This window comes from Drosophila mojavensis, unplaced genomic scaffold (assembly GCF_018153725.1).
Source record: "Drosophila mojavensis isolate 15081-1352.22 unplaced genomic scaffold, ASM1815372v1 contig_136, whole genome shotgun sequence".
NCBI lineage: Eukaryota > Metazoa > Arthropoda > Insecta > Diptera > Drosophilidae > Drosophila > Drosophila mojavensis.
This window is the reverse complement of record NW_025318667.1, coordinates 8,106,916-8,121,017: the sequence shown is the minus strand read 5'-3', so window position 1 is coordinate 8,121,017 and position 14,102 is coordinate 8,106,916. Positions and strand designations below refer to the sequence as shown.

The 14,102-nt window shown below is 36.4% G+C and overlaps 1 protein-coding gene across 6 annotated transcripts in view; it reads right to left on the bottom strand.

The window, feature by feature from the left end:
- The window catches only part of LOC6584966 (teneurin-a), a 301,718-nt gene that overhangs the window by 37,495 nt on the left and 250,121 nt on the right, over nucleotides 1-14,102 (bottom strand). For 4 of the 6 annotated variants that reach the window (XM_032732662.2, XM_015161023.3, XM_015161024.3 and 1 more), the window contains 3 exons: nucleotides 11,361-11,507; nucleotides 11,071-11,278; nucleotides 7,857-7,883 (listed from right to left, as the gene is read on the bottom strand). In XM_032732662.2, coding sequence (XP_032588553.2) covers nucleotides 7,857-7,883; nucleotides 11,071-11,278; nucleotides 11,361-11,507 — 382 coding nt within the window. The remainder of the gene's footprint in view (nucleotides 1-7,856; nucleotides 7,884-11,070; nucleotides 11,279-11,360; nucleotides 11,508-14,102) is intronic. The other 2 variants (XM_015161025.3, XM_002010566.4) reach the window with 1 other exon arrangement.

The window sequence follows — 14,102 nt, the reverse complement described above, 5'->3', positions numbered from 1 at the left end:
AACAGCAACAGCGCCGTTAAAATGCCAACTAAAACGTATTGTTCTGGCCACATGGAGCGATCCATTCCCATAGTTAACCCAACTAGCCCCACCTTGAACCAAAGCAGCAGCAACAACAACAACAACTGCAAAAAAATGGCATTTAAAATTTTTGCTGATGTCGAATTAGCGCCTGTTACGTGTATGCTTGCTGTGTGTGTGTGTGCTGTGTGTGTGTGTGTATTTTCTATAGGGCTTTTACATTTTGGTCATAAGCCTTGCACACATAAATATATCTAAGCTCACATAAAAGTAATTACTTTCAGCTGCTGTTGCTATCGAAAAATATTAAATTATATTGAGTGCACACACACACACACACACACACACACAATGCACACACACGACCACACAGCCCATAACTGTGGCCAAACAGCAACTGGGTATAGTTCTCGCCTGCTGCTTTTACTCCTTTAGCCGTAACCCTTTTCCTGCTGCAATCTCCTACACGTTGCAGCACACCCCGCGCCTCCTGCCTTGCCAGGCCAATGTATTTCCTTTTTGGCCCGTCGACATTTTTTCGCTGACTGCTTTTCGGTTCGTTTTTTCTTCATCGTTTTTTTTTTTTTTCGCCTTTTTACTGCTGCGACTGCAACACACAAAATTCTGCGAATTTCACTTTGGCTTTGCCTTCCATTTCTTTGCGATACTCTATGCGAAAGGCCATACTGACTGAGAATTGCATAGAAGGGCGTTTTGGCTTGATATAGTTAGCTAATTTAACAGCTTACAGCCTTGGCTACAGATCAAGCTGATCGCAGTTCTATTTAAACTGAACATCTACAGATCTACATATGATATATGGCATATATATACTAAATACTGTATTATCTGCCTATACCCTATATAGTTCACATAAGATCTTAACACTCTTATAGGATCAAGCTTCAGCAAGGGTATCTAAATGTCGGCTTTTGCAGCAGGTTAGTTTCTCATTCAGTTTATCGCTATTTTTTGCCGCCTCTCCCTCTCTCTCTCTCTCTCTCTCTCTCTCTCTCTCTCTCTCTCTCTACCTCAGTCTCTGTTTTCATTTTTACCATTTCTATTGGGCGCCAATGTGTCCCGCTGTGCCCCTGGCCTAGCCGGCGGCTGGCTATTTAAGGCCCGGAGCTCGCTCGCTCGCCCTAACCTCAACTTTTGAGTTTTTACAGGCAACTGTCTGCAGACTGTCTCTGTGTGTATGTGTGTGTGTAAGTTATACGGGTATTAATTTTGGTTTATGTGCAACTTGTACGCTGTAATTTTTGTGCTTTTTTCTTCACACTGGCAACGGCGATTCCTGACATTAACAACAGCAAAGAGCAGGATGAGCGAGTGAGAGAGAGAGAGAGAGAGAGAGAGAGAAGGTGTAGCAGAGAGGAAATTTGCAGGGAATGTGGCCACATTGATAACAACAATGGAAACGCGACAACGACTATGAAAACATTCGGAATGGCAAGTTTTTAATTTATTTGCAATACGTGCAACCGAATACATCTATATATGTATGTATGTGTATGTAGATAGATATATGTATATATATGGAAATGCATATATCAAGCATGTTGAATACGTATGCATATAAAGAGAGAAAGAGAGAGAGAGAGAGAGAGAGAGAGAGAGAGAGAGAGAGAGAGAGCAAAGTGTATTGAAGGACTACGTTAATTTGAATGAAGTAAGCTCGAAAGGGGACGTAGTGACAATAAAAAAATAGTTGGAGCTGCACGCCGGGAGATGAAAAGATTGAAACGGATCGAAATGGTGGGAAAGAATGAGAGAAAAATAGAGAGCGAGAGAGAAGAAGGAAAGGGACGAGCGAGAAAAGATGTATGCTAGAAATATAGAAAGATTAAGAGAAAGAGAAAGAGAGAGAGAGAGAGAGAGAGAAAATAGTGACAAGCAGAGAGCAAAAAAGAGATAAAGAGAATGCAATTAAGAGTATGAATAAAAGAAAGACAAGAGAGAGAGAATGAAAGAATCGGTGGGAGAGAACGAGAGAGCAGAAGAGAGCAATATAGAAAGTGTGTAGAAAGAGAAAAAGAGAGAAAGCTAAAGCAAGTTAGAATCGGAGGGAGAAAGAGCAATAGAGCGAAATAAGATCTAGATATAGATAATGAGATAGAGAATGAAGGATATTAGAATATGAGAAGAAAGTGTTTCTTCTCTCTTTTTGCATAAATCCTTTCTTTCTTTTTCCAAGCAGAGGGATTTTTGTCTACCTCTCTCTGTATCTTTTGAATGCACAACAAATGAATCCATTATCTCTCTCCTAATCTACCTTGCCTTACGAGCAATTCTTCTTGTTTAAATACTCTCTCACTCTCCCTCGTTGCATCTTTTTAATTCTCTCTTTCCAGCTACCACAACTATATTTATATGTATATATATATCTACATATATAAACAGTATTCAATGGCTCTCATCTGGCTATTCAAGGTTTTTAGCGAATCTCAAGCAGTTCTTAAGCTCTCAAGAGTTTATCTGTGAAGTTGAAGCTTATTCAGAGCACGAAAAACCGTTGTGAGAAGTCTGCTGTTGACTGCATTTTCTCGTTGGCTTTCTTTGCGCTCAGCCGCAGCAACTGTCATCATTTTGGCCTCAGGGTCTGGCCACTTGCTGATGATGAGACGGACGCCGGTTAATCAGTTTAAGTCTAAGACAAAGGACAGTGGACAGGGGACAAGGGACAAGGGCTGAAGGCTCAGCGCTGCAAATCCCGACTGCCAAGGACACGGCCCGCGAGTTTGCGAGAGCGAGAGCCAAGAGAGTAGAGAGAGGGAGTGCAACAGTAGACAAATATGAGAATCAGAGAAGGACTTACATTAGCTGGTTGGCAAAAACCACTTAGCGGGTAAACTAACCACACCTAATGCAAAACGGGTGCCACAGGGAATCTCTATAGCTATGTGTGTGCCTGAGTGTGTGTGTGTGTGTGAGTGTGTGCGTAGTAGTCCCAAGGAAATGGGGCGCCGTTTGCCAGGACTAGAGAGTTGCTGCTGCCGGCGCTTCCTTATGGCTTTCTTCAGCAACTTTCAACAGCAAATCCAACAAAGGGCCAAGGCAGACGCCACATTCATGACAGTCACCCACTTCCTATCCCCTCTCTCCCCCCCGTCTCTATGTGCTGCCCTGGCAGCCCCATTCGTTGTCAGGAAGAAGCAGAAGTTGAAGTCAACCCAAAATGGAAGCCAAAACAGGAAGTAATCTATAGTCGCCCCGCCATTGTTTATTGTTTAATTTTTAGTCAGCTTTATATTGTTGTTATTGTTGTTGTTGTTGCTGCTATTGCTGCTCTCCTTGTTGTTGTTATTGTTGTATGGCACTCCGCCTCTGCTTGTGCTCACTTTTTTTTCTTTTTTTTTTTTTTTGCGTCTGCTGCTTTGCCTGCTGCTTCGTTGTATTATTTTCTATTGTTAACAATTTTTGCATTTGCCCCGTTGCAAGTAGCAAAAACTTTTCAATGTGCCGCCATGGCTATTGTTCGCTGATACTCAGCCCCGCCCACCGGCCCAGCGCCGAGCCCCCTCCTCGTTTTCTTTATTTCTCTCTGTGTTTTTTTTTTTTTTGTATTTGAGCAAAAGCGCTGGCACTTGAGCAGCATAAAGGCAACGAGGTAAAAAGGCAGACAAAAGCCAAAAACCCGCGCACCAAAGACGTTGACAAGGCGACACTCGTGGGGCATCTAGCCCGGCCCCAATCCCAGCACCAGCACCAGCACCAGCTCCAGTAATGTTCCCACCCCTCCTTCACCAACCCCTCGCTGCTGCCTGTTGGCCCAGTCACAGTTCTAGCCAAGACAGAGCAGCCCGTATCGCATTTGCTTGGCTTTCGTTTTATCATCGGAGCAACAGCAACAACAACAGCAACAGCAACAACAATCGCAATAACAATGTCACCCAGTTTCCATGGCATTCACCACGTCTGACACTCCAAAGACTCCTCGGACTACCTTATAATTGCGTTGCGGTGTCTGCTGCTGTTCGGTCGAGTTATGCAGGGTCGCTGATGCTGGAGCAGGAGCTGACAGCCAGTAGTTAGCAGGAGTCGCCAGCGATTATGGTTATATGCTGTCAGACAGCAGTTCTCAGCCAAGCGAACCCAAGCCCCAACCCCAACCCAACTTAAGCGCTAAAGATAGATAAGTATATATATGCATATATATGTATATATCAAGAGATATAAGCACTACAAAGGGATTTCAAGCACCTACCCCACACAGGGGTCATATTAGCTCGTGCTGTAATAAATAAATATGGCATCAGAACTTATGCTAAAAACTAATATAGTATGCATATTAGTCTAGGTTTAGTATGTTTAAATAGTAACAGTAATCCGAGCAGAGGCATATATTATCGTGTTTTCTTTTAATAGTTATATATGGCATATGTAGACAAAACTCAGACTGATTTATAAGGTATATACATATGTATTAATAGTGCCTTTTCTAAGTATGGATAATCTTCTATAAAAATATTGTTTTTATTTTTGTTCATTATATAGGTAAACATCATGTAAAGATTTAACTGATGCTAAAGATTTTTTTTTTTTTTTTTTTTTTTTAATTTCACACTCCAAAATATCCATATAGCTCATATATAATAATGAAAACCAATGAAACTTTCTGATAATATTACTCAAATCCAATTGGGAATAAGTAACGGTAAACTAGAATGAGATCCCATTAGGATTATACGTTGACAACTTACGATGTGATAAGAAACTGAGATTGAAAATATACATAATCCAATTGAGATTATAGACTAGAATTGGGATTAGTCATAAATTGGAATTATAATGCAATGTTCGATTCGCCTGTTCATTGAAGGTTTCTTAAATATATATGTATTCACTACATTCACTTCATATATAGCCTATCCCATATATATCCTATCATACCAACTTACGATTAATAAGCTAAGTAAACTTCATATGCAACTGCTGGGATATTTCAGACTTCGGCTGTGCCGAACCTCAACAAGAATAGTTATCTAATTAAATGTTGCCTTCTCGTTTTTTTCTTTCTTTTAGCCAATTAGTTAATTACTTAACTCAATTAGTGAGCTATTTATAATCGAGCAAAAAGCCTTTTGACCTATTTTTGAACCCATTTCCGACAATCAATTACCTTAAAGCCGTGGAAAATATCACATTTTTCATACGTAATTAAACCGAAATGCATAAAAACATATTAACTTAAAAAATGGATATATATATATATTTAATTAGAGAAATTTTAGTTAACAGAAGAGAGAGAAAAGGAAAGAATTTAAATATAGTTCGTGGACAAAAATTGCATTCTGAATTGTTGTAAAAAAATGTTCTTGATCTAGTTTTTTTTTCTTTCACTTTTTTTTTTTTGCTATGTATTTTTTTTTTCTTTTTTGTTAAACATCCTTTTGGGATGTGCTTTAATTGAGCGTTATCTGTATATGGACAGGTGAATATGTGTGTGTGAGTGTATGTGTGTGTGTAGGTGTTTGTGTGTGATATTTTGTTTGCTGTATTTGGAAAACATATAAACAAATGGCTTAGACGCAGACAAATAGGACACTTGGGATAACGTTGGGAAGGAGATTTTGGGGTTTTTTTGTTTTGATATATTTTATTTCATTTGATTTCTTTTTTTTTTTTTTTTTTTTTTGGGAACATATAAGGATATATATAGTATTTCTTTTTAATTTCATTTGCTTTATATTATAATTGATTTTTGGTTTTGTTCTTCAGTTCAGTTACATGTAGAGATAGAGCTATATATATATTCAAGTAGCTGCTTTTGATACTGAAGACCTATTTTTTGTTGTAATTATTGTTGTAGTTGTTGTTGTTGCAAGTCTCGACTTGCTAACTAATTTCAGTTATATAATACTTTCATTATATTTGATATGAAAAATGAAAATATTTGCAAAATCGACAAACAAAACATGTTTCGTTACTCTCTCTAAATATAGTAGAAAAAAAAAAATACATTATATATATATTAGATGAGGTTTTTTTATATATATATATTCTGAAAATATTCGAGTAAAAAGCTTTGATCAAAACCGAAAAACACATAAATGTGAGAAGAAGAAAAGAAGAAGATCAATATAGAGCGTGGTATAGAGAGTGGTTGAAGTGATTTGGACTGGATGGATGGATGGGCGCAAGATTTGAGAAAAACAAAAAACGAAACGAAATGAGAAATTTGATGAGTCGAAAACCAAATGAAGAACCAAACTAGAAAAACAATTGGATTTGGTGGAATGACAAAGAAATTTGCTTAGTTTAATGGTGAACTTTTTTGTTGTTGTGGTAACGAGTGATACGATAAAGAGAGAGAAAGACAGATAGAGAGTGAGAGAGAGACAGAGCTTGAGAGAGATGGAAAGAAAGTTGGAGAGTATTTTGGTGTTGCGAGCGAGTGACTGATTCGTAAAACATAAATTCAACAAATGCACGATTGTATGTATGCTCATGCCAAAAATATCGATAACGAAATAATCGAAAAAATAATCGAATGAACATTTCTTGTGAGGTATCTGTGGAATCTGTTGTAGCTGTTGTTGTTGTTGTTATTGTTGTTGTTGTTGTTGTTTTTGTTTGTAGCTGTTAGTATGCGTGTTAATAGTTGTTAATCGTAAAATGAGCGAGCGGGCGAGAGAGAGAGAGAGAGAGAGGGTGGTGTGAGAGAGGGCGCGGGGGCTGGGCTGGGCTGGGGGCGGTGGGCGTAACAAAAGTGAATAACCAACTAAATACACATAGACACGTACACATAAGACATACAAATACAAATTTGAATACAAATACAAATACAAATACAATACAAATACAAATACAAATATATAGTTGGATTATATCCATAATATAATTTTTCTCTTGCAGTTGCGTTTCTTTTTTTTTTCATTTTATTTTTTACTTTTTGTTTATGGCCCTGTATAAATATAAATAAAAAATATATATGAATATATGCCTTTTAATGGAATTCCTTTGACAAGGAAAAAATGCGTGAGAGCAATCAAAAAAAAAAAAAATATATATATGTATGTATATATTAAAAAATATACATATAGTACTTCTGATATGTTTTCCCTGTATTTTGGCTTTAATTACATTTTGCTGGCATATTTAATTTGGGGCTTGGGATTTATTTTATTTACATCAATGAATTGTAAACTTTTGGGGCACTTTGAATGGTTTAATTGATAATAATCAAGTGAGAAATGAGAGAGTATTAACGAACAACAAATTTCAGGTATGTGTGTATGCATTGGACTGAGAACAGTTGGATGTGGAACGGAGCGTCTCGAGTTATAAACTACAGCAGAAAATACTACAGAAATTTAATGTATTTATATGATTCATATGGGATTTATATAGGATTTCCGATGACATATGTTTCTATGGGAAAGTACTGAAATAGTATTTCCTTGAATTTCTAATATTTTGCAGTATTTTTTCTGCTGTAACTTTTAACGAATGTAAAAAATTGTTTGTTTTCTTTTCTATTAACAATGAAGTATATAATAATGAATATTGGGCGAGATCTTTTGATTAGATACAAAAAAAAAGTCGAAAAAAATTAGATTGAATATGTTATGAAAGAAACTTTTGTATATTGGAAAGTTTTTGAGATGCATGATGCTAATGTGGAGTAAGAAAACTGAAAAACTCGATGCAGTTAGATGACTTTGAATGTATTGAACAGAAAATGGAAAATCAAACCAAAAATTGTTGGCGTCTACGAGGCTCAGGCCAAAAGAAATGACAAAAAGTATTTTTTTTGTTGGTATTTTCTTACGCCTGTATGTCCTTGCAAGTTAAAATTTTTTTTTTTTTTTTTTTTTATTTTTTCGACTTACCAAGGTGTGAACGAGCTCCAGAAGAGACTACAAGTTCACGAGGTTGAAACGTAGTATTTTTTTTTTTTTTTTTTGTTTTTGTAAATCAATTTTTTTTTTTTTTTTTTTTTTTTTTTTTAGGTTGATTGCAAGGCAAATGCAACAAGTTTTTTGTGTTGAAATTTGATTGATTTGGATTTTTTTTTGTTTTGTTTTTTTTAGCACACAACATGAAGGTATCGAGCCACAGCAACAGAGTAGGACAGTACACAATTAATTGACAGGACAATAAAAAAGAAATTAAAAGACAAAAATGCTTTTCGTTAACGAATTGAATCATAGTTGAGATATTTTTTTTTTTTTTAATATATACTTTTTGTTTTTTGGTATCGCTTGGCGATATATGTGTATGAGGCATACCTAGATGACTTTAGCTTAGCTTGAAACTAAAGCAATTGTTTAATTGAAATAATAAATACATTAAACGTTACACGTTAAAAATAAAAGCAAAAAACACATTTGACGAAACACACTTAATTTTTTGGTATTTAACATCTGGTATTTTTTTTTCTTTCTAGACTTGAGATAGCGTTTGGGCATCTTTGGACTTCTTTTTGTGGCGTGGGGCGGGGGGTTTCGATTGTTTGATTGCAGCGATTTACGTTTCGATATTCATTTTTAGTAGTATATGGTTAGTTGGTTAAATGTTGAACTTAGGATATCGTATGTTAATATTACTTACAAATCATAAAGAATACTGTCAAGAAAACCAACAAAATCAATTCGCTTTAGACACACACAGTTACGAAAAATGAGAGATACTTCTTAATCAAAAATGAAAAATGAAAATAATCGATACACACAGTCAAAATGGATTTAGTTTATATATATAATTGAATATATATAATAAATTTCCATCTGATTGTCAATTTTTTGTTAGTTTTCTTCTTCTGTTATCTTTTGACTCACAATCACAATATCGTAAAATGAAAAAACAACAACAAAAAAGTACACTTTCGACTAGTTGACCGTGGTTAATTATTTGGTTCTCGCATTTCGCATACATTTATCGAATATAGTTCCAGAAATATCAACAGAACTGAAAACAAATCAAACTGTATTGGAAACAAAGAGCAAAGAAATACGATACGAACCGAACCCAAGCAAATCAAACATAAATTCTCACTCACATCTCGGCGAGCAGAAGTTCGCTCAACTCTTAATAAATGAACGAAACAATGAAACTACTAGTTCATGATGAGGCGAAACCTCTGGCGAACCAAGTGCAAATGAGATCCAAAGAAAGAACTCAATGTAAACTGGTAAATATTTAGTATATATATATAGTATATATACATATAGGTAATATTTTATGACCAAGTTTAGTTCAGCTCTCTCTCTATATTGGTTAAAACACCTAAATATATCCTATGAAATCAAATACCTATATGGTTTCTTATGTAGTATATATATATATGGCAAGAGATCATTGTACTCATTATATTTTTTATTATGATTATTCTTGCACTTTTTATCACGAACGTTTGTATTTTTAGTATTTCATTGTCATCATATATAGATTTTTTTTTTTTTTTTTTTTTTTTGGGGTTAGACAAACACAAGGAGGTAAAACACTAGACAACACACATACTCAATGAAGTGCTATCATTATTTTCGCTTTGGATTTCTTGAAAAACAGTTTTAATATTTTTTTTTTTTTTTGGATGGACTCTTCATATTATAATAGACAAACGTAGTTTCGTAAAATCAAGGAGAAAGTAAAACAAATTGTAAACTTATAAGCAGTTTAAAGCAATACTAAATTTTAAAAAATTACAGAAATTATTTTCTTTTTGCTCTTTTAAAGCTTTGCTTTTTTTTTTTAAGTTCCTTCTACTTTTGAGGCAGGCAAGAAAAGAAAAAGCTCAAACTAGGAGATAATTTGGGCGCTCTAGGCGACATTTAGTATTTTGGTTTTCCAAATCGGTATTTTTTGGTATTTTTGTAAAACCAGAGTAACTTAGGGAACTGATAAAGTGGAAATAATAGAACTCAAGCACAAGTAGAATGAGACGAAAAAACGTAAACGTTAATTCAACACTTTGTTTCTTTCTGTTTTCTCTTTGGAAATTTTTCAAATATATTTCTTCATTTTTTTTTCAGGTCAGCTTGTAGTACGTCCAACGCATAAATGATAGACTCATTGAGGGGAGAGAGGCGTAAGGGATTGTGGGAATGTGATTGCGGGTATTTTGATATTTTTTTTTTGGTATTTTTTTTCAATTTTTTTTTTCTTTTTTTGATTTGTTGAGACTACTTTTGAATGTGTTTAGTTGAAAGTTTGAAAACATATGTAAACAAGTTTCAATAACAATTTTCTTTTGTAGAGGATTAAACAACTTTTGTGAAAGCATAAAGAAAAATCAAATATATATCTAGAGTTATATAATTATTATATATAGATATATATGCATATATACATATCATCAGATATGTATATACACATATATGTATATACACAATGTAAATATAAGATTTTTTGTGAAAGGAAAAGTGAATAAAACGATAAAAGCAATCATAAAATATTATAGAAAATTTGAGCTTTTTCTCTTCGTTGATGCAGTACCACAAAACGTAAGATTAGGCAGCGATATATAATGGCTAAATGAAAATCGGCAACAGATCTGATGATCTGAGACTCGTCTCTGTGGTGCATACATGAATGTACAGTTATTATATATGTTAGAGATATGCAGGTCTTTATATATATATTTATAGATATATATGTTGTAGATGTTTATATATATAAAATGATTTACAAGTACATTTATGTATACAAGCATAGAGTATATAGTATTATATACGCTTAACATATAACCGACTTCATCATCATCATCATCATCATTGTTATCATCATTATCATTATCATCATTTTAATCTTCTTATTCCAATGTCGCGGCACAACAATTGCTAATCGATAATAAGAAAACTAAAACTAAACCAAAACTCTTGAATCTTAACTGAAAGTAATCAGTAAATCACAAACTCGATAAATCGATAAGTCGATAAGTCGATAATATGTAAATTAAAAATTATTAAACAATTGCTCAATATATAAGCCTCATCCATTCGATATATTGTTGACCTAAACTGCGCACTAGGAATTAATACAGCATATATGGATATAAAAGGGCCCCGGATATAACGCTAATATAGATTTTGGCATTGTACTTACTTCTCGCTGTACTCGTCCATGTGGGCGTACGATTGAACCGAATTCTCCTCGATCAGAAACTTGACGCGCTGATAGAACGACGCCGTCACCGAGGGCGGCTGCTTGCGCAGCAGCACTTCGACTGGATCGTTGGAGGAGAGACACATAATGTGCTCGGAGCAGGCTGGATGCGAACAGCATTCGCTGTCTGAACAATCGGTCATACCATCTGCGCATGAATAGAGTTAGTCGTACACTTTCGTTTCGCAGCTCTGCCAAAAAGAGATTTCGTTTCGATTGAGTTCACTTACCGCCATCGTTATCAATGTTGTCCTTGCAGTTCATTTCCAAGGCTATGGAGCAGTCGCTGCCCGCCCAGCCTTCAATACAATCGCAACGATATTCGCCATTCTCCAGAGTGCACTGACCGTGCCGTGAGCAGCCGTTCTCGCAACCAGCTATAGGAAGAAGAGAGAAAGAAAGAGTGAGTGAATGAGTAAGTAGGTGTTTGATATAAACATTGAAAATTGAATATCAGGGAGCAGATAGAAAGATCTAGAGCAAGTATATCAGAAAGAGGAGATAGAGGGCAAGATTAAAGAGAGAAATATTGAACATGGTGTCTCTTCAGAGAAGAAAAGTAAGAGGGATAAGAAAAGAACTGCATATAAATTATTAAAAAGACAGAGAGAGAGAGAGAGAGAGAGAGAGCGAGAAGGAACGTAAGTAAGAGAGAGAGAGAAAAACAGAGAAGAAAGCTTAACATCGAGAGAGTTTAAGAAGAAGCAGCCTAACGACAAGTTTGCCACAGACAAAAGAGATCCTTCTCAAGTAGTGACAGACAGAGAGAGAGAGAGAGAGAGAGAGAGAGAGAGAGAGAGAGAGAGAGAGAAGCCTCTTAACGAATACAAAAGAATTCGATTTAGCAGGCTTTTATAAGCCCATCACATGCGAAAGATTGACAAATGTCAACGAATACCGAGAAGATCCGTAATCCAGCGAGCAAACAGCAAAAGTGAAGCAATCGAAATGCTGAAATCGTTTGTGAATTCCAGCGAATCGAGGCGATTAAAATTTAATGAACGAGCTTAAAGTAACAACGCGAGTAGTTTGTGAGCTGCAGCGGGCGCTTGACATTTTGTTGTTTTGTTGATTATTTTTTATTTCATACGTGCTGCGAGTGAAGAGCATTAATATAAAAATAATGTTAATGTTTGACGACTCTTCCAGGCGCGCTCAAGTGCGTCGTGAGTGGAGAGCGGGTGAAGGATATCATTCGGGCATGGCGCTTGAGATATTCGGGGCTGGGACTTGAACTGGGCTAAGGATGGGGACTGGAGTAAGGGCCAGAGCCAGAGCCAGAGCCAGAGCCAAAGCCAGGGCCAGGGCAAAAGTGCCCTTCGCACGCACATACACAACATCATAAACGAAATGTGGAGAAATCTACAAAACAGTAAACATAAAAAGCAAACGAAACGTAACGATAGATGCCACCGTTGATGGGCCTTCGTTTGGCTGGGCCTGGGGCTTGGATTGTGGATAGGTCTTGGGGCTTGGAGCTTGGGAGTTGCGAGTTGGGGTTTGGGGTTTATTTGTTTGTTCCACGACAGCAATAATAACAACAACAACAACAACAACAACAATGACATGGCAGCATTTGAGCATTTGACGCAAAGTTAATGTCACTTGACATGTGTCATTTGCAAAATGGGTAACCTCGACGCTAACTCAACTTCCGGTATGTTAAAAAGTTTGCGGCGCATAAAATGACTTCCTTGTCGTAACTGCCTTCCTGTTTACGACTCGCACACACACACACACCATGGCCTGCGCGCGTGTGCATGCGTGTGTGTGTGTTTGTACACTACACATATTGGCAATAACGTCAAGTGTTGCTGCCAATATTTGAACGATGTCTGCTGACGCTGCTGCCTTTGCACAAACAATTTACATGAGACCTCTCTCAGACAAGTATGTGCACGTGTGTGTTTCTCTCTGTCTCTCTCTCTCTCTCTCTGTGTGTGTGTGTATGCGTGTGCATTGGCATTATGCTAAGTTTACCACATGCAGAAATCTGTCAAAAAGTTGCATAGTTTCAGCCAGCACGAAACACGAAAATCCACTGCAATGCCAAAGCAAATGCCATTACGAAAACTTCGATTAGCCACGAGTAGCTCGATAGCTGTCAATAAATGCGTGGAATCGAAGGAACTTATGGGATTTGTAGCTGCCGGGTTCAGCTTACCTCAAGTAACTCGACTGTTCTAGCACCTTTTTAGTTGTAGCTTGGCAAACATCGAAGAATCTGAAGAACCTCTCAAATTTCCACGTATCCAAGCTCGTCTAACCCCAAGTAACTTGAGTGTTCTAGCAGTTCTTGGGCTGTACCCAAGTAATTCGACTGTTCTAGCAGCTGTGGGGCTGTAATTTGGTAAGGAATCTGTGAAATCTGAAGGATTCTCAAGTAACCAATCTCAACTTAACTCAAGTTTTCAGGTATCCAAGCTCGGCTTACCTCAAGTAACTCGACTATTCCAGTAGCTCTTGGGCCGTAAATTTGCATACGCAAGTTACTACGATAGCAGAGCATAGTTTGATAATCATAAACAGACTCAAGTAACTCAGATGTTTGACGTGTGTTTTACTTGAAACTCGGCGTGATTATTCCTTGTTACCTAACAAGCTTAGTTCTAAAACTAACTAAAATTTGGCTACTAAACTCAACTATAGTTCAGCCATTAAATGCTGGTCTCTAGAGCAGCTACCACAGCACTTAACCGAATGCAATCTTAACTCTTCTCATCAGCTAATAAAACCATGCCTCTCTTTATAACCATAGTTTTATAGTTCTAATCGCATGACATATATCTGAGCAAAATATATATGACATTTTTTAGCATTTTCCATGGCTGATAGTAAAATCTCGGCGCCGACTTTTAATAATAAAAAAAAAAAAGAACAGAAGGAAACAGAGAAAATAAAGAAAAAAACGAGAAATGCGACATAACTTAACGTAAGTGCGGCATAAAATGTCGACGACTATTTTGGGAAAC